This window comes from Amblyraja radiata, chromosome X (assembly GCF_010909765.2).
Source record: "Amblyraja radiata isolate CabotCenter1 chromosome X, sAmbRad1.1.pri, whole genome shotgun sequence".
In the NCBI taxonomy this organism is placed as follows: domain Eukaryota; kingdom Metazoa; phylum Chordata; class Chondrichthyes; order Rajiformes; family Rajidae; genus Amblyraja; species Amblyraja radiata.
In genome coordinates, this window is record NC_045999.1 from 11,511,592 (window position 1) to 11,534,802 (window position 23,211).

At 46.1% G+C, this 23,211-nt stretch overlaps 2 protein-coding genes across 3 annotated transcripts; both read left to right on the forward strand.

Annotated features, from left to right (window-relative positions):
- Positions 1-829: 829 nt before the first annotated feature.
- On the forward strand, positions 830-8,100 carry LOC116968187 (hydroxylysine kinase-like). Its single transcript, XM_033014830.1, has 5 exons — positions 830-848; positions 2,603-2,939; positions 3,101-3,240; positions 4,564-4,747; positions 7,724-8,100. Exons 2-5 carry the CDS (start codon positions 2,603-2,605, stop codon positions 8,098-8,100), a joined length of 1,038 nt encoding a protein of 345 aa, XP_032870721.1. The 5' UTR covers positions 830-848.
- Positions 8,101-13,943: 5,843 nt separating this feature from the next.
- Positions 13,944-21,730, forward strand: LOC116968285 (hydroxylysine kinase-like). 2 transcript variants are annotated; one of them, XM_033014999.1, is made up of 5 exons: positions 13,944-13,961; positions 15,835-16,171; positions 16,333-16,472; positions 17,792-17,975; positions 20,899-21,730. In XM_033014999.1, the coding sequence occupies exons 2-5, from the start codon at positions 15,835-15,837 to the stop codon at positions 21,372-21,374; spliced, it is 1,137 nt and encodes a 378-aa protein (XP_032870890.1). In that variant the 5' UTR covers positions 13,944-13,961; the 3' UTR covers positions 21,375-21,730. The 2 variants fall into 2 exon arrangements, with proteins under 2 accessions (XP_032870890.1, XP_032870889.1); XM_033014998.1 differs by lacking the exon at positions 13,944-13,961 and having other exon boundaries at positions 15,779-16,171.
- The last annotated feature ends 1,481 nt before the right edge of the window (positions 21,731-23,211 follow it).

The window sequence follows — 23,211 nt, forward strand, 5'->3', positions numbered from 1 at the left end:
TTAAAATTTTTTTTTTTAAATGGACACAACACATTATAGAGTTCAACACAAACGTCCCCCCACAGCAGAATCAAAAATTTCCACTGTGGGGAAAGGCACCAGAAAGTTAAGCCCTCTTCCTCTGTGAAACACCTGAGGTCGGGGCCCATTTGTGGCCTTGCAGCCAGTCCGATAATTTTCAGGGCCCTCTTGCCGCGAAGATGGAAATCCGGCGTCGGGTGAAACATTCCTCAGCAGCTTGGAAAGTCTGGAGCGGCTGCCTCCATCCCGGAGACCGGGGCACTCGTAGTCCTCAGGCCGCGCCGGTTGGAGCTCCGACCCCGGCGAACTCGATCCCAGGCTCTACGGCGCTCCAAATCTATCGCCGCCTGCAGCCGGACTCCCGCAGCCACAGCTCTGCGATGTTGGGAGTTGGCAGTCACAGCGCTCCAGAGCTTACCGCACGGTGACCCGGTAAGGCATCACCCGCTCCATGATGGTGTCCCAGCGCTGCGCCGCCGCCGAAGCTGTAGTCCCAGCCGGTACCGACAGGAAACGCCGCTCCATTCTAGATGGTAGGCCGCGAGGACGGGGCGAAGAAGCAGCTCGGAGGGATGCTGCCTCTCCGACCAGGTAGGGGTCTAAGAAATAAAGTTTCCCCCTTCCCCACCCCCACCCACCACATAAAAGACCTCCAACTAACATTTTTTGACAGGACTTAAAATAAAAAAAAGTTGAAGAGACGGACTGCGGGTAGGCTGCCATACACAGACGGTGCCCACTCCTGCACATCCGCCATCAGAGTGAGGCTAAACACAAATTGGAGGAACAGCATCTCATATTTTACTTGGGCAGCTTACAGTGCAGTGGTATGAGTATTGATTCCTTCACTTCAAGTAACCCCTGCACTCCCTCTCTCCATCCCTCAGACAAAGACAGACATAACACCACACATTTCCTCAAATGGCTTCCATACTTAACAAGTTAAAATACAAGTTAAAATACAAGTTAAAATACAATTAATTTAAAAAAAAGTGCAGTTATTTATGCGCATTATATAACCTTATAGCAGCTGGTAAACAGGACTTCCTATGTCTCTCAGTTTTGCACATTGGTGCAATCAGCCTCTGACCGAAGATGCTGCTCTTGATCACCTTCAGGGCATGGAGTGGGTGAGTGGGGTTGGTCATTATTGAACCCAGTTTGTTCAGAGTTCTGGCCTCTGCCACCTGCTGGACCGTTCGTTGCTCAGCCCCGACCACTGAGCCGGCCTTCCTGATTAGCTTGTCCAGTCTGTTTTTGTCCGCTATGCGGGCGCCATCTCCCCAACAGGCCACAGCAAAAAACAGAGCACTGGCCACCACTGAATGGTAGACACTGCACAGTAGGGGTTGGCAGATGTTAAATGACCTCAGCCTCCTTAAAAAATACAGTCGGCTTTGTCCCTTCCTGTACACCGCCTCCATATGACACTTCCAGTTCAGCTCACTGTCAAGCTGCACCCCAAGGTACCTGTGGTTAGCGACCACCTCCACCTCAGTGCCCTTAATGGTGATTGGTGTTGCTTGAGTCCTCCTCCTCCCCCTCCTGAAGTCCACAACTATCTCCTTGGTTTTTTTGGTGTTAAGATGGAGGTTATTGTGTGCACTCCACTCCACAAAGTTACTTATTATGTCTCTATACTCCTCCTCATTGCCCCCTTTAATGAGGCCGACAACAGCTGTGTCATCCGAAAACTTCTGCAAAAAGCAGCTGTTGGTGTTATATTGGAGATCCGCTGTGTAGATGGTAAACAGGAACGGAGCCAGCACAGTTCCTTGTGGAGCCCCTGTGCTGCTCAAGATGGTGCCCGAGACACTGTTCTGTAGGCGCACGTACTGTGGTCTGAGGGAAAGGTAATCCAAACACCACAGTACCAGTGATGGATCCATTTTCATCTTCTCCATCTTCTCCCCTAGCAGTCGGGGCTGAATTGTGTTGAAGGCGCTTGAGAAGTCAAAAAATGTAATCCTTACAGATGCATCAGTAGTGTCCAAATGTGTGTACACCCTCTGCAGCATGTAAATGAGGGCATCATCGACACTGATGTTAGGCTGATATGCAAACTGTAAAGGATCCATTTGATTTGACACACTAGTCCTGATGTAGGAAAGGACAAGTCTCTCAAATGTCTTCATTATATGTGAAGTGAGCGCTACTGGTCTGTAGTCATTGTGGAGAGTGGGATCGGTCTTCTTTGGGACAGGTACCAGGCAAGATGTTTTCCACAGCCTTCCACGCTGATTTGAAATTAGTTTTGGTTGATGTGGGGATACCTGACTTAAAAATATTGAACATGCGTTGAACCCGGTGCAGTACAAGGTTCTTGAGTCATCCTTTGATGTGCAGCCAGCTATAACAACACATGACAAGTCCTCGAAAGTTCTCTTTACTAAGATAAAATACAAATAGAGGATCGAATATCATGTTTAAGAAAGAACTGCAGATGCTGGAAAAATTGAAGGTGCTGGAGAAACTCAGCGGGTGAGGCAGCATGAATGATTGCCTAAAGGTTGTTGTGGTGCAGTTTCCACAGAGTGTGACATTCACTTATTTAATGTGTTTCATTCTTCTCCTCTTTCAGATGACTGACTCCGATGAAGCTGCTGTAATCAGACCCTCACTGAGTGAGGCCCAGGTGGTGGAGTTGGTCGGACGGTTGTACGGTCTGAAGGTTTCAAAAGTCAAACCACTGCCCAGCTACATGGACCAGAACTTCCACATCCTGGTGTGCGAGACCCAGGAAGGTGGAGATCACGGGGAGAGCTACGTCCTCAAGGTTCTGAACACTGCCGAGAGCCAAGACACTGATTTGGTGGAAGCACAAACGCGAGTCATGATGTTCCTAAACCAGAAAGGTTTTCCTACAGCCACACCAATCACAACCATTGATGGCAAGATTCTGTCCCTGGAGACAATCAGTGAGTTTCGTTCATTAGTTTCTCTGCATTTTCTGATGTTTGATAATTGTCCACATTTTCATAATTCTCCGAAAATACTAAAACTAATCAGAAACATCATTTCAGCTTCAGAAGGATAAGACAGAGTACATGGCAAGAAAACTGTGTTCTTTATATTGAAGGTTGTGGTGAAGAATATAAGAACTACATGGTCCGATTGTTGACCTACCTGCCAGGAACTCAACTACTGGGGATCCCTGCAGACCCACAGATCTTGTACAAAATTGGCCGAACACTTGCTCAGATTAACAAAGTTCTGACAGTAAGTCCATTTATTCAACTTCCAGCCATTCTGTGAATAAGCCGTGTCTGAAACCAGTTTGCTTGTGTTGTTCAAATTAAATCGCCATCTTGTGGTCACAGATCAGAACTACTTTGCATCTTGAAACAATCAGTACATTTTGAAGCAGTTTTTTTAAAAGGCTTCCTTCTTATTTACACAAAAGGTTACAAATTGCTGGAGTCATTCAGCAGATCAGGCAGTGTCTTTAGAGAAGATGGAAAGGTGACGTTTCAGATCGAGACCCTTCTTCAGATATTATGGGGAGGGGGAGTGGAGAAGAAAGCTGGAAAAGGGGGAGAGACGGGACTAAGTGTGGCAGGTAATAGATGGACACAGAAATAGTTGGGAGTTCAGGTGGGCACTGAGGAGAGACGGGGCAGGGAATATTTAGGGTATTTGGGTATTGCAAAGAGATATAAAACAGGAAATGCTGAAAAGCTCAGCAGGTCAGGCAGCATCTCCAGAAAAGGAAACATTTCAGGTCTACGACTTGTGTCAGGGATAGAGTTTTGAACATTTTAGTATTTACCTGTATTTTGTTTGAAAGATATATGGAAATTGTTCAATTAACCCCACATTGCTTTGGTACCAGCTGGGTGGGACATCTCATTGTCTAGACACAAAATGCTGGAGTAACTCAGCGGGACAGCAGCATCTCTGGAGAGAAGGGATGGGTGACGTTTCAGGTTGAGACGCTTCTTCACACCTATCAACCTGAAATGTCAACCATTCCTTCTATCCAGAGATGCTGCCTGTCCCGCTGAGTTACTCCAGCATTTTGTGTCTATCTTCAGTGTAAACCAGCATCTGCAGTTCCTTCCTACAAATGTAATTGTTAAACTTTTATAGTCCACCACAAGCTTTTGCTTTATAATAGCATGCCACAGTAAATGCAGATACCTAATAAATAGACAATAGACAATAGGTGCAGGAGTAAGCCATTCGGTGTTGCGAGCCAGCATCGCCATTCAATGTGATCATGGCTGATCAATGTTGGGCCTTTGGGAGAAAGGACTTGCCAGAGGTAGGTGACTTCGTACATTGAATTGTGAACATTTGTATTGAACTTCTGGTTGTGTACAATGAGTTAACCTCACATTTCCCATTATCTAAAGTGCATTGGTCTGTTCATCTTGATCCAACTTTAGAGATCTATCCTCTAAACATGACTAACTTTGTTAGTATCTGACACTGGTTGGTATTAAGTTTTAATAGAAAGACAGAATTTCTTGACAATTCTCTTGAAGTTACCCAAAACTGCACTGGTGATGGTTGAGCGTAATGGACTTGTCCAATCGTTAGGAATTCAAGCACCCCAACATTAAGAGTCTGCAGCGAGATTCCTACATCTGGAACCTTTCAAACACTCACCAGCTGCACAAGTACCTGTTCGCAGTGAAGAACACCAGCGATCGCCAAATTGTGGAGCAAATTATTCAGCAATTTATGAAGAAGATACTTCCAAATATCAACAACTTTCATAAAAGTAAGTGCCTATCTTTCTTGATCATGAGGGTAACAGAATGACATTTCATATCAGATGGAGAGTTGTGAACAAGTAGAGGTATAAGTGGACCATGGTACACCCGCTTCACCTTCTGACACATGGTGCACAATGGAATGGAATATTGGCTGTGGTGCTCATAGACTAACTAGTGGTGCTCATAGACTAACTAGTCGGTCATTTCAATCAACAACCAATACTATTACTATTATTTTCAATCATAACAGATCCCACTTCAAAATATAAGAAGGCAAAGGGAACTTTCCACAGTTGGATCTTGCTTATTGATTGATGTGTATTTTAATCACAGTTGGGGTATGGTGGTGGCACAGCAGTTAAATTGCCAAACAAGCAATCCAGAGAATGGAGCCAAGTCTAACTCCCCATTTACTGTCCCCGCTCAACTGATGAATCAGTGCTCCTTCATGTTGAACAACACTTGGAGCACAGAAAGTAACAAGGGAATGAGGGCCTCAATGTCCATGACCAGGGACGGATTTACGTATAAGCTTCACAAGAAGCTTAGGGCCTCGAGATCTAGGGGGGCTTCGTCAGGGCTGGATTTACCTGTAGGCTGTCATAGACTGAAGCCTAGGATCTCAAAATCAAGGGGGCCTCCGGCCAAGGTATTTTTTCCCAGAGTAAAAAAGATCCAGAGGAAAAAAAAATTGGAGCGTTATCAGCGTTTCCACTTTGATGGAAATTACCCAAAATTCTGATTCCGGCCCTCTGGAAGTTTTGGGGAAAAAATTTGCGGCCATCCGGGCGACACAAAATGACGCTGTCTCTCCGTGCGTGCGCAGTGGGCCCCGGCGGGTTTAGATCTCCATTTGCACTCCACACAATCACCTCGATGCCTTGTGTCTACCAAAGGTCCTAGGTGTCTATTCTAGTGGAATATTGCGTTACGGGAGTGCCCGTTTCTCCAGGCCGGGGGTCGTGGGGCTGCGGTGTCTGCGGCGCAGAGTCGGAGCCTTGCTGCGTGAGAGGGAGAGAGAGGGGGAGGGAGAGAGAGCGGGTGATGTGAGAGGGGGAAAGGGGGGGTTGAGACAGAGGGGGGAGAGAAAGGGAGGGGAGGGGGGGAGAGAGAGAGGGGAAGAGAGAGGGGAAGGGAGAGGGGGGAGAGAGAGATGGGGAGGGAGAGAGAGGTGGATGGAGAGGGAGGGGAGGGGGTGGGGGAAAGGGGGATTATCTTTAGTGAGATTGCAAAATTAAGGTAGATTTTAGAGAAATTATATTTTCTCCTCCATATGAATAATATGGTTTAAGAATAAAGAATAAGCCATTTAGAACAGAGACGAGGAAACACTTTTTCTCACAGAGAGTGGTGAGTCTGGTATTCTCTGCCTCAGAGGGCAATGGAGGCAGGTTCTCTGGATGCTTTCAAGAGAGAGCTAGATAGGGCTCTTAAAAACAGCGGAGTCAGGGGATATGGGGAGAAGGCAGGAACGGGGTACTGATTGGGGATGATCAGCCATGATCACATTGAATGGCGGTGCTGGCTCGAAGGGCCAAATGGCCTACTCCTGCACCTATTGTCTATTGTCTAATAATATCAAACAATTGGAACAGCTTTCTTTTCCTTGATAACAATACTGAAAAATATGTATTCCATAGTTTGCGACTTTCATTTTGCGTCATATTTTTAATGTGTATACACTAACACAGTCGAACAGTAACAGGCAATCAAATCAACACACAAAACATTTTCTAAAAAAATGGCTTAAACATTTATTTACTGCAAAAACTTACGTTTTTTTATTTGCAGTGTTTGCATGCTCCTTTATAACATTTTACATAAAATTTTACAGTACAACTTGATTATTAAAACAAGGACAGCTTCAATTCTTGATTTAAAAAAATTTATACAACAATGACTCCAATCATCCCATTCCAACCATTCATTACTCTTGACTCAACCAAAATTATTTCTGAAATAATGGTCATACATTTGGTGCAAAAATGGGTGGGGGGGGGTGGTGAAGGAGAAGGGTGTATGGGCGGGGGTGGGTTGGTGGGGGGACGTGGGGGGGGGGGGTGTGTGGGCGGGGGGGTTGTGGGGGGGAGGGGTGTGTGGGCGGGGGCTTGTGTGAGGGATAGGTGTATGGTGGGTGTTGTGCGGGGAGGGGAAGTGTGTGGGTGAAGAGCGGATTGTGGGAGGCAGGGGGGTATGTGGTCGGGGTGGTTTGTGGGGGGAGGGAGATGTTTGGGTGGGGGGGGTTGTGGGGGGAGGAGTGTGTGTCAGCGGGGGGGGGGGAAGGTGGGGAGAGAGCTCGGAGAAAAGATGGCGAAGAGCCATGGCGGAGAGGGGGTATCATGGGGGAGAGGGGCAGGAGCCAGCGAGGGGGACCAGAGGGGTAGGGGCTGGAGCTGGCGATGCGATCTCACAGCGGGCGCTGGGCACTGGTCGCTGGTCATTCTCCTCCGCCGGGATCAGAGTCTACGTTTTCCGTTTGGCGACATTGGCAACATCGTCGACTCCGCGCTGGCCGTGCTGGGCCAGGCCGGGCACGTGCCGTGCCAGCGATGTGCTGGGCTGGGCCGGGCCATTTACGGTCCGTCCGAAATTGCGTCCGTTTGGAGACCTCCGCCGGCCATCCAGAGTGTGCCTCAGCTCCAGTAAAGACGCGATGGCGCAGGAAGGAGTGAACCGTACCGGGGAGTGACAGGAGAAGAGACTAATCCGCGTGGCGCTGACTGGCAGGAAAGGAGATCGATCTGCGCATGAGCAATTTTTAAGATTTTTAAACCTCGCTAACTTTTACATTATGCCACCGATTGGAACGGAACGGTACACTCACAGCACAGGAGAACGGTGAGTGAGTTGGCGAAAAATCGTAGCACTAACGCGTGCCTTTTTTGTGCAAATAGAAAGACCATGTAAACCGGAAGATAACAAGATTAGAGTTTTAGTTGTGTATAGATGGTAAAATGTTGCAACATTTGTATGTCCAACAGGTATTATTCACGGGGACTTCACTCACACCAACATTCTTGTGCAGCCTCTTCATTCATCAGCTGATTGCTGCAACGTAGCAGGTCACATGCAGCAGGAGCTGGAGATTTCTGGCATCCTGGACTTTGGCGACACGGCTTGTGGTTACTATGTGTGTGACTTGGCCATCTGCATAATGTACCTCATGCTGGACAGCGAAGACCCCCTGCATGTTGGAGGCCATATTCTCGCAGGTTTCGAGAGTGTGATCCCTTTAACTCTCCAGGAAAGGGATGCCTTGTATTTGCTGGTTCTTTGCAAGTTTTCCCAGGCGCTGGTTTTCGGGACATATAATATTCTGCGTTACCCAGACAATGAAGAGTCACCCAGAGAGTTGTGAATTTGTGGAATTCCCTGCCACAGAGGGCAGTGGAGGCCAAATCACTGGATGGATTTAAGAGAATGTTAGATAGAGCTCTAGGGGCTGGTGGAATCAAGGGATATGGGGAGAAGTCAGGCACGGGTTATTGATTGGGGACGATCAGCCATGATCACAATGAATGGCGGTGCTGGCTTGAAGGGCCAAATGACTTCCTCCTGCACTTATTTTCTATGTTTCTAGAGTGATACAGTGTGGAAACAGGCCCTTCAGCCCAACTTGCCCACACCAGCCAACATGTCCCAGCCATACTGGTCCCACTTGCCTGAGCTTGGTCAATATCCCTTCAAACTTGTCCTATCCATATACCTGTCTAACTGTTTCTTAAACGTTGTGACAGTCCCAGCCTCAACTACCTCCTCTGGCAGCTTGTGCTATACACCCACCACCCTTTGTGTGAAAAGGTTATCCCTCAGATGCCTATTAAGTCTTTTCCCCTTCACCCTGAACCTATATCCTCTACTCCGCGATTCCCGTACTCTGGGCAAGAGATTCTGTGCATCTACCCGTTGCTGCTCCGACATTATGGAACACTCTACCTTTGCACATTAGACAGGCCCCTTCACTGTCCATTTTCAAAACTAGTCTTAAAACCCTTTTCTATTCCTTGGCTTTCGCCCCTGCATGAGACTTTGCTCTTGTTTTAGTGTTTCTATTATTGTTTTTTATTGTTTTTACTATCTTTTAATGTTTTTATTGTTTTGTTTTATGTTTATGATTAGTTATGTACAGCACTTTGTTGCAACAGTGGTTGTTTTTAACGTGCTCTATAAATAAAGTTCAGTTCAGTTCAGTTCAGTACCCAATTTATTCCTCTCATGATTTTATACACATGCAACATTTGCAGCATTTAAATGTGTGTTTTATATAATTATGGAGAGACATGGTGATGAGGCAGATATTGAGTGGATGAACATGGTCAATGGGGCATATGTGATCATGGGATGGATATGGTGAACGGATGTTATAATGATTTGATACTGTGAGGATATGGAAGCCTAGCGAGATGCAGTGCTCCTGGTGTTATGACCCAAAACCCTGAAAGATAAAAATATAAATATTCTGACGTGAATTGTGTTTCAATTTTATGCTGAAATTTTCCTCACACTGGTTATAAACTGGTTATAACGGAACTATGTATACATTAAAACTCTCAACATGAAAATATTTAACAGTGGGCTGCACAGTAGCGCAGCGGTAGAGTTGTGAGCATACAATGCCAGAGACCTGTGTTTGATCCTGACTACGGGTGCTGTCTGTATAGAGTTTGTACGTTCTCCCTGTGACCATATGGGTTTTCTCCAGGGGCTCGGGTTTCCACCCACATCTCAAAGATGTACAGGTTTGCAGGTTAATTGACTTTGGTAAGTTGTTCAATTGTCCCTAGTGTGCGTAGGGTAATGTACAGGATCGCTGGTCGGCACAAACCTGGTGGGCCATAGGGCCTGTTTCTGTGCAGTATCTCTAAACGTCTAAAGTTGCTGATTTTAAATACATGGGAATTACATTTCAAGAAAGACATAATTCAGGATATTAGTAGGAATTGCACAGAACCACTTTGGTGTTCAGGGCCATTTTTTTGTTTCACCCTTCAATCAGATCAACATTTATTAAATGACGAGACTAGAAGTTGACTCACGGCAAATTCAAGTTGGGTCCCAGCTTCACACGGGAGGGCTGGTCCCCCAACACAATATTCCACCTCCCCACCTCTCCACCAATTCCAATATTGGTGGCCAGTGGGGGGGGGGGGGCTTTCTGGAGTGCTATTATGGGTGTTGTGGGCTGAAGGGACTGGTTTCCAGAGGGCTAGTATGGATACTCAAGCTGTTGTGCTGGCAGCTCACTCACTCACGGCTGGTGGGCTGGAAGTTGACACGGCTATCCCTTGAAATTCCATTTCAAGCAGGGTGCAAGGCCACCAAATTCAGGTGCAATTTCCTGCCACATTAAGCAGGGTGCAAGGCCACCAAATTCAAGTGCAGTTTCCTGCAACTTCAAGTAGGGTGCAAGGTCACCAAATTCAAGTGCAGTTTCCTGTCACTTCAAGCAGGGTGCAAGGCCACCGAATTCAAGTGCAGTGTCATGCCACTTCAAACAGGGTGCAAGGCCACCAAATTCAAGTGCAGTGTCATATCACTTCAAGCAGGGTGCAAGGCCACCAAATTCAAGTGCAGTTTCGTACCATTTCAAGCAGGGTGCAAGGTCACTAAAGACAGAGAGTCATGAACTCTCCCTCCCTCATCTTGCAGAGACCGGGCCACGCCCACACTTCTGGGTTTTATAGTCCTTCCCCTTCTCCCACCGGAAGGGGCGTGGCCTTCATGGCGTGATTGACAGGAGATGGAATCTCAACATTTCTTAAACACAAATAACTCTTTTATTTTTCATCGATGGGAAAAATCCTCTGCACCTGATGAGTGGAGGGGGGTCTGAGTAAGATGCCCAAAAATCACAGCCGTATGTGGTAGCATGTTATCTAAAATCAATATACAGAGCAAAGAGGAAGTGGTCAAGATTAGACTTTTAATTATATAGAAGGCAAGGCACTTTTCAATAAGGCAAGGCCACTTTTCAATAAGGTCAGGCCATTTTTCACTAAAGCAAGGCCACTTTTCAATAAGGCCAGGCCACTTTAGCATTTTCAAACCACAGGCAACTTTAGCAATTTCAAACCACAGGCAACTTTAGCATTTTCAAACCACAGGCAACTAACTTTATCATTTTCAAACCACAGGCAACTTTAGCATTTTCAAACCAAAACACGCTTTTGCATTTTCAAACTTATTTTTCAAACCACATTAAGAGCACTGACAGGTCAGTAAAACCACTTACAGTTTAGTAGACATGTGTTCAGTTTTATTCACAGCTCAGACGGAGAGCTGCGAACTCTCCCTCCCCCATCTTGCAGAGAACTGAGGCACCTCCACACTTCCGGGTTTTACAGTCCTGTCCCTCCCATCAGAAGGGGCGTGGCCTTCATGGTGTGATTGACAGGGGAGAGAATTTCAACAATTTTTAAACATTAATGTCTTTTATTTTTCATCGATGGGAAAAATCCTCTGGCCCTGTGGAGCGGTGGGGGACTCTGAGTAAGATGGCCAAAAATCACAGCCGTAAGTGGTAGCGTTTTTTCTAAAATCAATATGTAGTGCAACAGGAAGTGGTCAAGATCAGAGTTTTAATTATATAGATGCTGCAGAAATTCCATGCAGTCACATTACTAACCTCAGTTGAAGCAGAGAACAACACTCAGATATGGCTAAATAGCTAATTTAGCAATCCCAACCAAACAGTAGCAACAGTATCTTTAATTCGATAGAGCTGGTATGTTATGATAGTAAAATGCATGTTTAAGATCTATCATAACAAAACCAGACATGCTTGAAGCATTCAGCAGGTCAGACAGCATTTTTTCATGTGGGTGGTAACAGATGTACTGAATATATTTATTCGCGTTACTGTGGTATTCACAGGTTTTGAGTGCATGTTGATTTGCGCTCAGAGTAGGACTGCAGATTTCTACACCTGTCTGACTGTGAAGATCACACATTCTGTGCTGCGGACCACCGGAATCCATCGTAAGGCAACACCACCCTCTTTAGGAGAGTAAACCACCAGGTGGCCGCGATGGCAGCCTCGCCAACAGTCTGTCTGTCCTTTTGTCTCTTTTTTTTGTTATTTTTAGTGTGTTTTAAAAGTTTGTGTTAATGTTCTCTGGTTTGTTTTAAATGGGGGGTGGGGCAAACTATTTTTTAATATCTTACCATGCGACTGTTTTTCGGGTTGTATCTCTGGTCGCTCTGCATCCTAACATCGTGGAGCTGGAGACCTGCTCGGGACTGACTTTGAGCCCCAGCACGGGGCGTGGACTTACCTTCGGGGCACATCCCTTGCCTGGGATCGATGCTCCAACTGCGGCCTGCAGACTTTAAGCTCAAGGGCTCACAGTCTCGGGAGAGACTGAGTCGGGAGCTTCATAGTCGCAGAAGGTTTTGACCAGCCCTGACCCGGTGTCGATCACCGGCGTGGGGGAGCTGACATCCCACTGATGCAGGAGCTTGATCGATCCGACGCGGAGGGCTCGCTGCCGGTTACTGGAGTTAAAATTATCCCGTCAACGGAAGGCTCAAGGCCCCCAACCACGGGAGAACCAAAAGGGAAGAGATTGAACTTTTTTTCACCTACCATCACAGTGAGGAATGTGGAGGAGTGACTGTGGTGGATGTTTATGTTAAAATGTATTTTGTGTGTTCTGTTGCTTTTTATTAGTATGACTGTATAGCAAATCAAATTCCTCGTATGTTGCAAAACATACGTGGCTAGTAAAGTAAGTATGAATATATTAGAATGTAACGTCGTGGGGAGGGATATGGTTGGAAGGGAACGGGGTGAAATATGAAATGTTAGCTAAATTGCCAGTTGCTAAACACTTTAATTCTCCTTCCCATTCCCACACAGACCTTTCTGTCCTAGGTCTCCTCCATTGTCAGAGTGAGGCTAAACGCAAATTGGAGGAACAGCATCTCATATTTTGTTTGAGCAGCTTACAGCCCAGTAGTATGAGTATTGATTTCTCTAACTTCAAGTAACCCCTGCATTCCCTCTCTCTCCACCCCTCCCCCCTCCCAAATCACACCAGCTTTCATTCTCACCCAGCTACAGCTAACAATGGCCTGTTTTTTGACATGCTGATTTGAAATTAGTTTTGGTTGATGTGGGGATACCTGACTTTAAACATATTGAACATGCGTTGAACCGTACAGTACAAGGTTCAACACTTTACAACACTTTAATTTTCCTTCCCATTCCCACACAGACCTTTCTGTCCTAGGTCTCCTCCATTGTCAGAGTAAGTAAGTAAGTAAGTAAGTAAGTTTTATTTATATAGCACGTTTTAAGTCAACTCGCATTGACACCAAAGAGCTTTACATAAAATAAATAATAAGTTTCCATACAAACCATAGAAAAAGGTTAAAAATTTTTTTTTTAAATGGACACAACACATTATAGAGTTCAACACAAACGTCCCCCCACAGCAGAATCAAAAATTTCCACTGTGGGGAAAGGCACCAGAAAGTTAAGCCCTCTTCCTCTGTGAAACACCTGAGGTCGGGGCCCATTTGTGGCCTTGCAGCCAGTCCGATAATTTTCAGGGCCCTCTTGCCGCGAAGATGGAAATCCGGCGTCGGGTGAAACATTCCTCAGCAGCTTGGAAAGTCTGGAGCGGCTGCCTCCATCCCGGAGACCGGGGCACTCGTAGTCCTCAGGCCGCGCCGGTTGGAGCTCCGACCCCGGCGAACTCGATCCCAGGCTCTACGGCGCTCCAAATCTATCGCCGCCTGCAGCCGGACTCCCGCAGCCACAGCTCCGCGATGTTGGGAGTTGGCAGTCACAGCGCTCCAGAGCTTACCGCACGGTGACCCGGTAAGGCATCACCCGCTCCATGATGGTGTCCCAGCGCTGCGCCGCCGCCGAAGCTGTAGTCCCAGCCGGTGCCGACAGGAAACGCCGCTCCATTCTAGATGGTAGGCCGCGAGGACGGGGCGAAGAAGCAGCTCGGAGGGATGCTGCCTCTCCGACCAGGTAGGGGTCTAAGAAATAAAGTTTCCCCCTTCCCCACCCCCACCCACCACATAAAAGACCTCCAACTAACATTTTTTGACAGGACTTAAAATAAAAAAAAGTTGAAGAGACGGACTGCGGGTAGGCTGCCATACACAGACGGTGCCCACTCCTGCACATCCGCCATCAGAGTGAGGCTAAACACAAATTGGAGGAACAGCATCTCATATTTTACTTGGGCAGCTTACAGTGCAGTGGTATGAGTATTGATTTCTCTCACTTCAAGTAACCCCTGCACTCCCTCTCTCCATCCCTCCCCCCTCCCAAATCACCAGCTTTCATTCTCACCCAGCTACAGCTAACAATGGCCTGTTTTTTGACATTGATTGATTATACCTTTAATAATCCTTTACAGGAAATTACAGTGCCACGACAGCTTCAAGACAGACATAACACCACACATTTCCTCAAATGGCTTCCATACTTAACAAGTTAAAATACAAGTTAAAATACAAGTTAAAATACAATTAATTTAAAAAAAAGTGCAGTTATTTATGCGCATTATATAACCTTATAGCAGCTGGTAAACAGGACTTCCTATGTCTCTCAGTTTTGCACATTGGTGCAATCAGCCTCTGACTGAAGATGCTGCTCTTGATCACCAGGGCATGGAGTGGGTGAGTGGGGTTGGTCATTATTGAACCCAGTTTGTTCAGAGTTCTGGCCTCTGCCACCTGCTGGACCGTTCGTTGCTCAGCCCCGACCACTGAGCCGGCCTTCCTGATTAGCTTGTCCAGTCTGTTTTTGTCCGCTATGCGGGCGCCATCTCCCCAACAGGCCACAGCAAAAAACAGAGCACTGGCCACCACTGAATGGTAGACACTGCACAGTAGGGGTTGGCAGATGTTAAATGACCTCAGCCTCCTTAAAAAATACAGTCGGCTTTGTCCCTTCCTGTACACCGCCTCCATATGACACTTCCAGTTCAGCTCACTGTCAAGCTGCACCCCAAGGTACCTGTGGTTAGCGACCACCTCCACCTCAGTGCCCTTAATGGTGATTGGTGTTGCTTGAGTCCTCCTCCTCCCCCTCCTGAAGTCCACAACTATCTCCTTGGTTTTTTTGGTGTTAAGATGGAGGTTATTGTGTGCACTCCACTCCACAAAGTTACTTATTATGTCTCTATACTCCTCCTCATTGCCCCCTTTAATGAGGCCGACAACAGCTGTGTCATCCGAAAACTTCTGCAAAAAGCAGCTGTTGGTGTTATATTGGAGATCCGCTGTGTAGATGGTAAACAGGAACGGAGCCAGCACAGTTCCTTGTGGAGCCCCTGTGCTGCTCAAGATGGTGCCCGAGACACTGTTCTGTAGGCGCACGTACTGTGGTCTGAGGGAAAGGTAATCCAAACACCACAGTACCAGTGATGGATCCATTTTCATCTTCTCCATCTTCTCCCCTAGCAGTCGGGGCTGAATTGTGTTGAAGGCGCTTGAGAAGTCAAAAAATGTAATCCTTACAGATGCATCAGTAGTGTCCAAATGTGTGTACACCCTCTGCAGCATGTAAATGAGGGCATCATCGACACTGATGTTAGGCTGATATGCAAACTGTAAAGGATCCATTTGATTTGACACACTAGTCCTGATGTAGGAAAGGACAAGTCTCTCAAATGTCTTCATTATATGTGAAGTGAGCGCTACTGGTCTGTAGTCATTGTGGAGAGTGGGATCGGTCTTCTTTGGGACAGGTACCAGGCAAGATGTTTTCCACAGCCTTCCACATGCTGATTTGAAATTAGTTTTGGTTGATGTGGGGATACCTGACTTAAAAATATTGAACATGCGTTGAACCCGGTGCAGTACAAGGTTCTTGAGTCATCCTTTGATGTGCAGCCAGCTATAACAACACATGACAAGTCCTCGAGAGTTCTCTTTACTAAGATTAAATACAAATAGAGGATCGAATATCATGTTTAAGAAAGAACTGCAGATGCTGGAAAAATTGAAGGTGCTGGAGAAACTCAGCGGGTGAGGCAGCATGAATGAATGCCTAAAGGTTGTTGTGGTGCAGTTTCCACAGAGTGTGACATTCACTTATTTAATGTGTTTCATTCTTCTCCTCTTTCAGATGACTGACTCCGATGAAGCTGCTGTAATCAGACCCTCACTGAGTGAGGCCCAGGTGGTGGAGTTGGTCGGACGGTTGTACGGTCTGAAGGTTTCAGAAGTCAAACCACTGCCCAGCTACATGGACCAGAACTTCCACATCCTGGTGTGCGAGACCCAGGAAGGTGGAGATCACGGGGAGAGCTACGTCCTCAAGGTTCTGAACACTGCCGAGAGCCAAGACACTGATTTGGTGGAAGTACAAACGCGAGTCATGATGTTCCTAAACCAGAAAGGTTTTCCTACAGCCACACCAATCACAACCATTGATGGCAAGATTCTGTCCCTGGAGACAATCAGTGAGTTTCGTTCATTAGTTTATCTGCATTTTCTGATGTTTGATAATTGTCCACATTTTCATAATTCTCCGAAAATACTAAAACTAATCAGAAACATCATTTCAGCTTCAGAAGGATAAGACAGAGTACATGACAAGAAAACTGTGTTCTTTATATTGAAGGTTGTGGTGAAGAATATAAGAACTACATGGTCCGATTGTTGACCTACCTGCCAGGAACTCAACTACTGGGGATCTCTGCAGACCCACAGATCTTGTACAAAATTGGCCGAACACTTGCTCAGATTAACAAAGTTCTGACAGTAAGTCCATTTATTCAACTTCCAGCCATTCTGTGAATAAGCCGTGTCTGAAACCAGTTTGCTTGTGTTGTTCAAATTAAATCGCCATCTTGTGGTGACAGATCAGAACTACTTTGCACCTTGAAACAATCAGTACATTTTGAAGCAGTTTTTTTAAAAGGCTTCCTTATTTACACAAAAGGTTACAAATTGCTGGAGTCATTCAGCAGATCAGGCAGTGTCTTTAGAGAAGATGGAAAGGTGACGTTTCAGATCGAGACCCTTCTTCAGATATTATGGGGAGGGGGAGTGGAGAAGAAAGCTGGAAAAGGGGGAGAGACGGGACTAAGTGTGGCAGGTAATAGATGGACACAGAAATAGTTGGGAGTTCAGGTGGGCACTGAGGAGAGACGAGGCAGGGAATATTTAGGGTATTTGGGTATTGCAAAGAGATATAAAACAGGAAATGCTGAAAAGCTCAGCAGGTCAGGCAGCATCTCCAGAAAAGGAAACATTTCAGGTCTACGACTTGTGTCAGGGATAGAGTTTTGAACATTTTAGTATTTACCTATATTTTGTTTGAAAGATATATGGAAATTGTTCAATTAACCCCACATTGCTTTGGTACCAGCTGGGTGGGACATCTCATTGTCTAGACACAAAATGCTGGAGTAACTCAGCGGGACAGCAGCATCTCTGGAGAGTAGGGATGGGTGACGTTTCAGGTTGAGACGCTTCTTCAGACCTATCAACCTGAAATGTCACCCATTCCTTCTATCCAGAGATGCTGCTGTCCCGCTGAGTTACTCCAGCATTTTGTGTCTATCTTCAGTGTAAACCAGCATCTGCAGTTCCTTCCTACAAATGTAATTGTTAAACTTTTATAGTCCACCACAAGCTTTTGCTTTATAATAGCATGCCACAGTAGATGCAGATACCTAATAAATAGACAATAGACAATAGGTGCAGGAGTAAGCCATTCGGTGTTGCGAGCCAGCATCGCCATTCAATGTGATCATGGCTGATCAATGTTGGGCCTTTGGGAGAAAGGACTTGCCAGAGGTAGGTGGCTTCGTACATTGAATTGTGAACATTTGTATTGAACTTCTGGTTGTGTACAATGAGTTAACCTCACATTTCGCATTATCTAAAGTGCATTGGTCTGTTCATCTTGATCCAACTTTAGAGATCTATCCTCTAAACATGACTAACTTTGTTAGTATCTGACACTGGTTGGTATTAAGTTTTAATAGAAAGACAGAATTTCTTGACAATTCTCTTGAAGTTACCCAAAACTGCACTGGTGATGGTTGAGCGTAACGGACTTGTCCAATCGTTAGGAATTCAAGCACCCCAACATTAAGAGTCTGCAGCGAGATTCCTACATCTGGAACCTTTCAAACACTCACCAGCTGCACAAGTACCTGTTCGCAGTGAAGAACACCAGCGATCGCCAAATTGTGGAGCAAATTATTCAGCAATTTATGAAGAAGATACTTCCAAATATCAACAACTTTCATAAAAGTAAGTGCCTATCTTTCTTGATCATGAGGGTAACAGAATGACATTTCATATCAGATGGAGAGTTGTGAACAAGTAGAGGTATAAGTGGACCATGGTACACCCGCTTCACCTTCTGACACATGGTGCACAATGGAATGGAATATTGGCTGTGGTGCTCATAGACTAACTAGTGGTGCTCATAGACTAACTAGTCGGTCATTTCAATCAACAACCAATACTATTACTATTATTTTCAATCATAACAGATCCCACTTCAAAATATAAGAAGGCAAAGGGAACTTTCCACAGTTGGATCTTGCTTATTGATTGATGTGTATTTTAATCACAGTTGGGGTATGGTGGTGGCACAGCAGTTAAATTGCCAAACAAGCAATCCAGAGAATGGAGCCAAGTCTAACTCCCCATTTACTGTCCCCGCTCAACTGATGAATCAGTGCTCCTTCATGTTGAACAACACTTGGAGCACAGAAAGTAACAAGGGAATGAGGGCCTCAATGTCCATGACCAGGGACGGATTTACGTATAAGCTTCACAAGAAGCTTAGGGCCTCGAGATCTAGGGGGGTTCGTCAGGGCTGGATTTACCTGTAGGCTGTCATAGACTGAAGCCTAGGATCTCAAAATCAAGGGGGCCTCCGGCCAAGGTATTTTTTCCCAGAGTAAAAAAGATCCAGAGGAAAAAAAAATTGGAGCGTTATCAGCGTTTCCACTTTGATGGAAATTACCCAAAATTCTGATTCCGGCCCTCTGGAAGTTTTGGGGAAAAAATTTGCGGCCATCCGGGCGACACAAAATGACGCTGTCTCTCCGTGCGTGCGCAGTGGGCCCCGGCGGGTTTAGATCTCCATTTGCACTCCACACAATCACCTCGATGCCTTGTGTCTACCAAAGGTCCTAGGTGTCTATTCTAGTGGAATATTGCGTTACGGGAGTGCCCGTTTCTCCGGGCTGGGGGTCGTGGGGCTGCGGTGTCTGCGGCGCAGTCGGAGCCTTGCTGCGTGAGAGAGAGAGGGGGAGGGAGAGAGAGCGGGTGATGTGAGAGGGGGAAAGGGGGGGTTGAGACAGAGGGGGGAGAGAAAGGGAGGGGAGCAGGGGAGAGAGAGAGGGGAAGAGAGAGGGGAAGGGAGAGGGGGGAGAGAGAGATGGGGAGGGAGAGAGAGGTGGATGGAGAGGGAGGGGAGGGGGTGGGGGAAAGGGGGATTATCTTTAGTGAGATTGCAAAATTAAGGTAGATTTTAGAGAAATTATATTTTCTCCTCCATATGAATAATATGGTTTAAGAATAAAGAATAAGCCATTTAGAACAGAGACGAGGAAACACTTTTTCTCACAGAGAGTGGTGAGTCTGGTATTCTCTGCCTCAGAGGGCAATGGAGGCAGGTTCTCTGGATGCTTTCAAGAGAGAGCTAGATAGAGCTCTTAAAAACAGCGGAGTCAGGGGATATGGGGAAAAGGCAGGAACGGGGTACTGATTGGGGATGATCAGCCATGATCACATTGAATGGCGGTGCTGGCTCGAAGGGCCAAATGGCCTACTCCTGCACCTATTGTCTATTGTCTAATAATATCAAACAATTGGAACTGCTTTCTTTTCCTTGATAACAATACTGAAAAATATGTATTCCATAGTTTGCGACTTTCATTTTGCATCATATTTTTAATGTGCACACACTAACACAGTCGAACAGTAACAGGCAATCAAATCAACACACAAAACATTTTCTAAAAAAAGGTTTTATTTACTGCAAAAACTTACGTTTTTTTATTTGCAGTGTTTGCATGCTCCTTTATAACATTTTACATAAAATTTTACAGTACAACTTGATTATTAAAACAAGGACAGCTTCAATTCTTGATTTTAAAAAATTTATCCAACAATGACTCGAATCATCCCATTCCAACCATTCATTACTCTTGACTCAACCAAAATTATTTCTGAAATAATGGTCATACATTTGGTGCAAAAATGGGTGGGGGGGGGGGGGGGTGAAGGAGAAGGGTGTATGGGCAGGGGTGGGTTGGTGGGGGGACATGGGGGGGAGGGGTGTGTGGGCGGGGGGGTTGTGGGGGGGAGGGTGTGTGGGCGGGGGCTTGTGTGAGGGATAGGTGTATGGGGGGTGTTGTGCGGGGAGGGGAAGTGTGTGGGTGAAGAGCGGATTGTGGGAGGCAGGGGGGTATGTGGTCGGGGTGGTTTGTGGGGGGAGGGAGATGTTTGGGTGGGGGGGTTGTGGGGGGAGGAGTGTGTGTCAGCGGGGGGGGGGAAGGTGGGGAGAGAGCTCGGAGAAAAGATGGCGAAGAGCCATGGCGGAGAGGGGGTATCATGGGGGAGGGGGCAGGAGCCAGCGAGGGGGACCAGAGGGGTTGGGGCTGGAGCTGGCGATGCGATCTCACAGCGGGCGCTGGGCACTGGTCGCTGGTCATTCTCCTCCGCCGGGATCAGAGTCTACGTTTTCCGTTTGGCGACATTGGCAACATCGTCGACTCCGCGCTGGCCGTGCTGGGCTGGGCCGGGCCATTTATGGTCCGTCCGAAATTGTGTCCGTTTGGAGACCTCCGCCGGCCATCCAGAGTGTGCCTCAGCTCCAGTAAAGACGCGATGGCACAGGAAGGAGCGAACCGTACCAGGGAGTGACAGGAGAAGAGACTAATCCGTGTGGCGCTGAATGGCAGGAAAGGAGATCGATCTGCGCATGCGCGATTTTAAAGATTTTTAAACCTCGCTAACTTTTACATTATGCCACCGGTTGGAATGGAACGGTACACTCACAGCACAGGAGAACGGTGAGTGAGTTGGCGAAAAATCGTAGCACTAACGCGTACCTTTTTTGTGCAAATAGAAAGACCATGCAAACCGGAAGATAACAAGATTAGAGTTTTAGTTGTGTATATATGGTAAAATGTTGCAACATTTGTATGTCCAACAGGTATTATTCACGGGGACTTCACTCACACCAACATTCTTGTGCAGCCTCTTCATTCATCAGCTGATTGCTGCAACGTAGCAGGTCACATGCAGCAGGAGCTGGAGATTTCTGGCATCCTGGACTTTGGCGACACGGCTTGTGGTTACTATGTGTGTGACTTGGCCATCTGCATAATGCACCTCATGCTGGACAGTGAAGACCCCCTGCATGTTGGAGGCCATATTCTTGCAGGTTTCGAGAGTGTGATCCCTTTAACTCTCCAGGAAAGGGATGCCTTGTATTTGCTGGTTCTTTGCAGGTTTTCCCAGTCGCTGGTTTTCGGGACATATAATATTTTGCGTTACCCAGACAATGAAGAGTACCTACAGATCACAACAAGAACTGGCTGGAAGCATTTACGCCAACATTGGGATCTAGGAAAAGAAGCAGTGGAGAAGATTTGGTTTGAGACGGCCAAGTCCTACCTCACTCTGTGAAACCTCTATTGGTTCTCAGTGCCGGAGTATCATTGCCTCTCCCACAACATCCATATTTGAAAGAAAGATTAAAACACAATCGAGCAATATTCCTACCATTTGAAATTATATCCAGATGGATGTTAAGCCATTTTTCACTGGCATCCTTTAGTTTAGTTTAGTTTAGTTTATTATCACCTATGCTGAGGTACAAATAGGTAGATAGGTGTTCAGCACTGCTCTCTGGTTTATGTTTTTCGCTGGCCACCTTTCATTCACATTTCCCACTGTAACTGAATCAACAGTCCAAGTGTGAACCTCTCTACAGTCACTGAGTCCCAGTCCAGAGCTTCCCTTGCATGGGCCTGAAATGGTGCAGCCAACCATCATGAGATGTGATGCCTGGTAAATACTCAGGTAAATGTGATGCCTGGTAAATGCCTGTCTGATTGTCCTGCACATACTGGAACCCAAATCTTGGAATTAATCTCCAAACCTCATATCATTCTCAATTACATAGTGGGTAATTTTCTGTCAGGTTTGTGTTTGTAAATGATCTGCAATCTGTACATGAATGGTATTGAAATTGCACCAAAATTCCTCCACATGTTGATTTACACTATTATTTACATTGTCAATAGCTGAGGTTTGGAGCAAGCAGCCAACAACTAGGATGCATCACCCATGGTCAGTCATGAGCGATGGGGCCTACCAACAGCTGAATCATCACCCAAAGATCTGTTGTGAAATGCTCTTTGAAGACCAGTTCACATATGATGTACACATTGCAAAGCAGTTAGGAGAATTTCTTCTTCATTGCCATTTGGGCACGTTTTTCCTTCCTCATGTAATGTCAGAGTTCATTCATCTCCTTGCACTTCAACTTCACGCAGGCACTTTTGTCGTGCACTATACTTTGCCAGTCTCTTCCAACAAGCCCCATCACCACTTCCATTGTTTACTTCTTGCTGTCTTCCATCCTTCACGACTTTCTCTGCAGTCTAAAACTTATTCCAACTTCCCATTTTCAATTTTTAACAAAAGATCACCGACCTGAAATGTTAACTCTTCTTCCCTCTACACAATAGGTGAGAATTAGTCATAGAGTCATTGTGTACAGTTTGGGTCTATTGTGTACAGTTTTCATCTCCAAATTTGAGGATGGACATCCTTTTGTTTAAGGTAGTGCAGTGTAGGTTCACGAGATTGATCCCTGAGATGGCGGGACTGTCATATGAGGAAAGATTGAAAAGACTTGGCTTGGATTCACTGGAGTTTAGAAGGATGAGGGGTAATCTTATAGAGACATATAAAATTATAAAAGGACTGGACAAGCTAGATGCAGGAAAAATGTCCAGCACCGCCATGATCACAATGAATGGCGGTGCTGGCTTGAAGGGCCAAATGGCTTCCTCCTACACCTATTTTCTATGTTTCTAGAGTGATACACTGTGGAAACAGGCCCTTCAGCCCAACTTGCCCACACCAGCCAACATGTCCCAGCCATACTATTCCCACTTGCCTGAGCTTGGTCAATATCCCTCCAAACTTGTTCTATCCATGTACCTGTCTAACTGTTCCTTAAACGTTGTGACAGTCCCAGCCTCAACTACCTCCTCTGGCAGCTTGTGCTATACACCCACCACCCTTTGTGTGAAAAAGTTATCCCTCAGATGCCTATTAAATCTTTTCCCCTTCACCCAGAACCTATATCCTCTGGTCCGCGATTCCCCTACTCTGGGCAAGAGATTCTGTGCACCTACCTGATTTATTCCTCTCGTGATTTTATACACATGCAACATTTGCAGCATTTTAAATGTGTGTTTTATATAATTATGGAGAGACATGGTGATGAGGC

Coding starts and splice junctions, on each gene's coding strand:
- LOC116968187 (XM_033014830.1), top strand. CDS start 2,603: ATGACTGACTCCGATGAAGCTGCTGTAATCAGACCCTCACTGAGTGAG. Junction 2,940..3,100: donor TCTGTCCCTGGAGACAATCA/GTGAGTTTCGTT, acceptor TTTATATTGAAG/GTTGTGGTGAAGAATATAAG. Junction 3,241..4,563: donor AGATTAACAAAGTTCTGACA/GTAAGTCCATTT, acceptor TCCAATCGTTAG/GAATTCAAGCACCCCAACAT.
- LOC116968285 (XM_033014998.1), top strand. CDS start 15,808: ATGTGTTTCATTCTTCTCCTCTTTCAGATGACTGACTCCGATGAAGCT. Junction 16,473..17,791: donor AGATTAACAAAGTTCTGACA/GTAAGTCCATTT, acceptor TCCAATCGTTAG/GAATTCAAGCACCCCAACAT. Junction 17,976..20,898: donor TATCAACAACTTTCATAAAA/GTAAGTGCCTAT, acceptor TATGTCCAACAG/GTATTATTCACGGGGACTTC.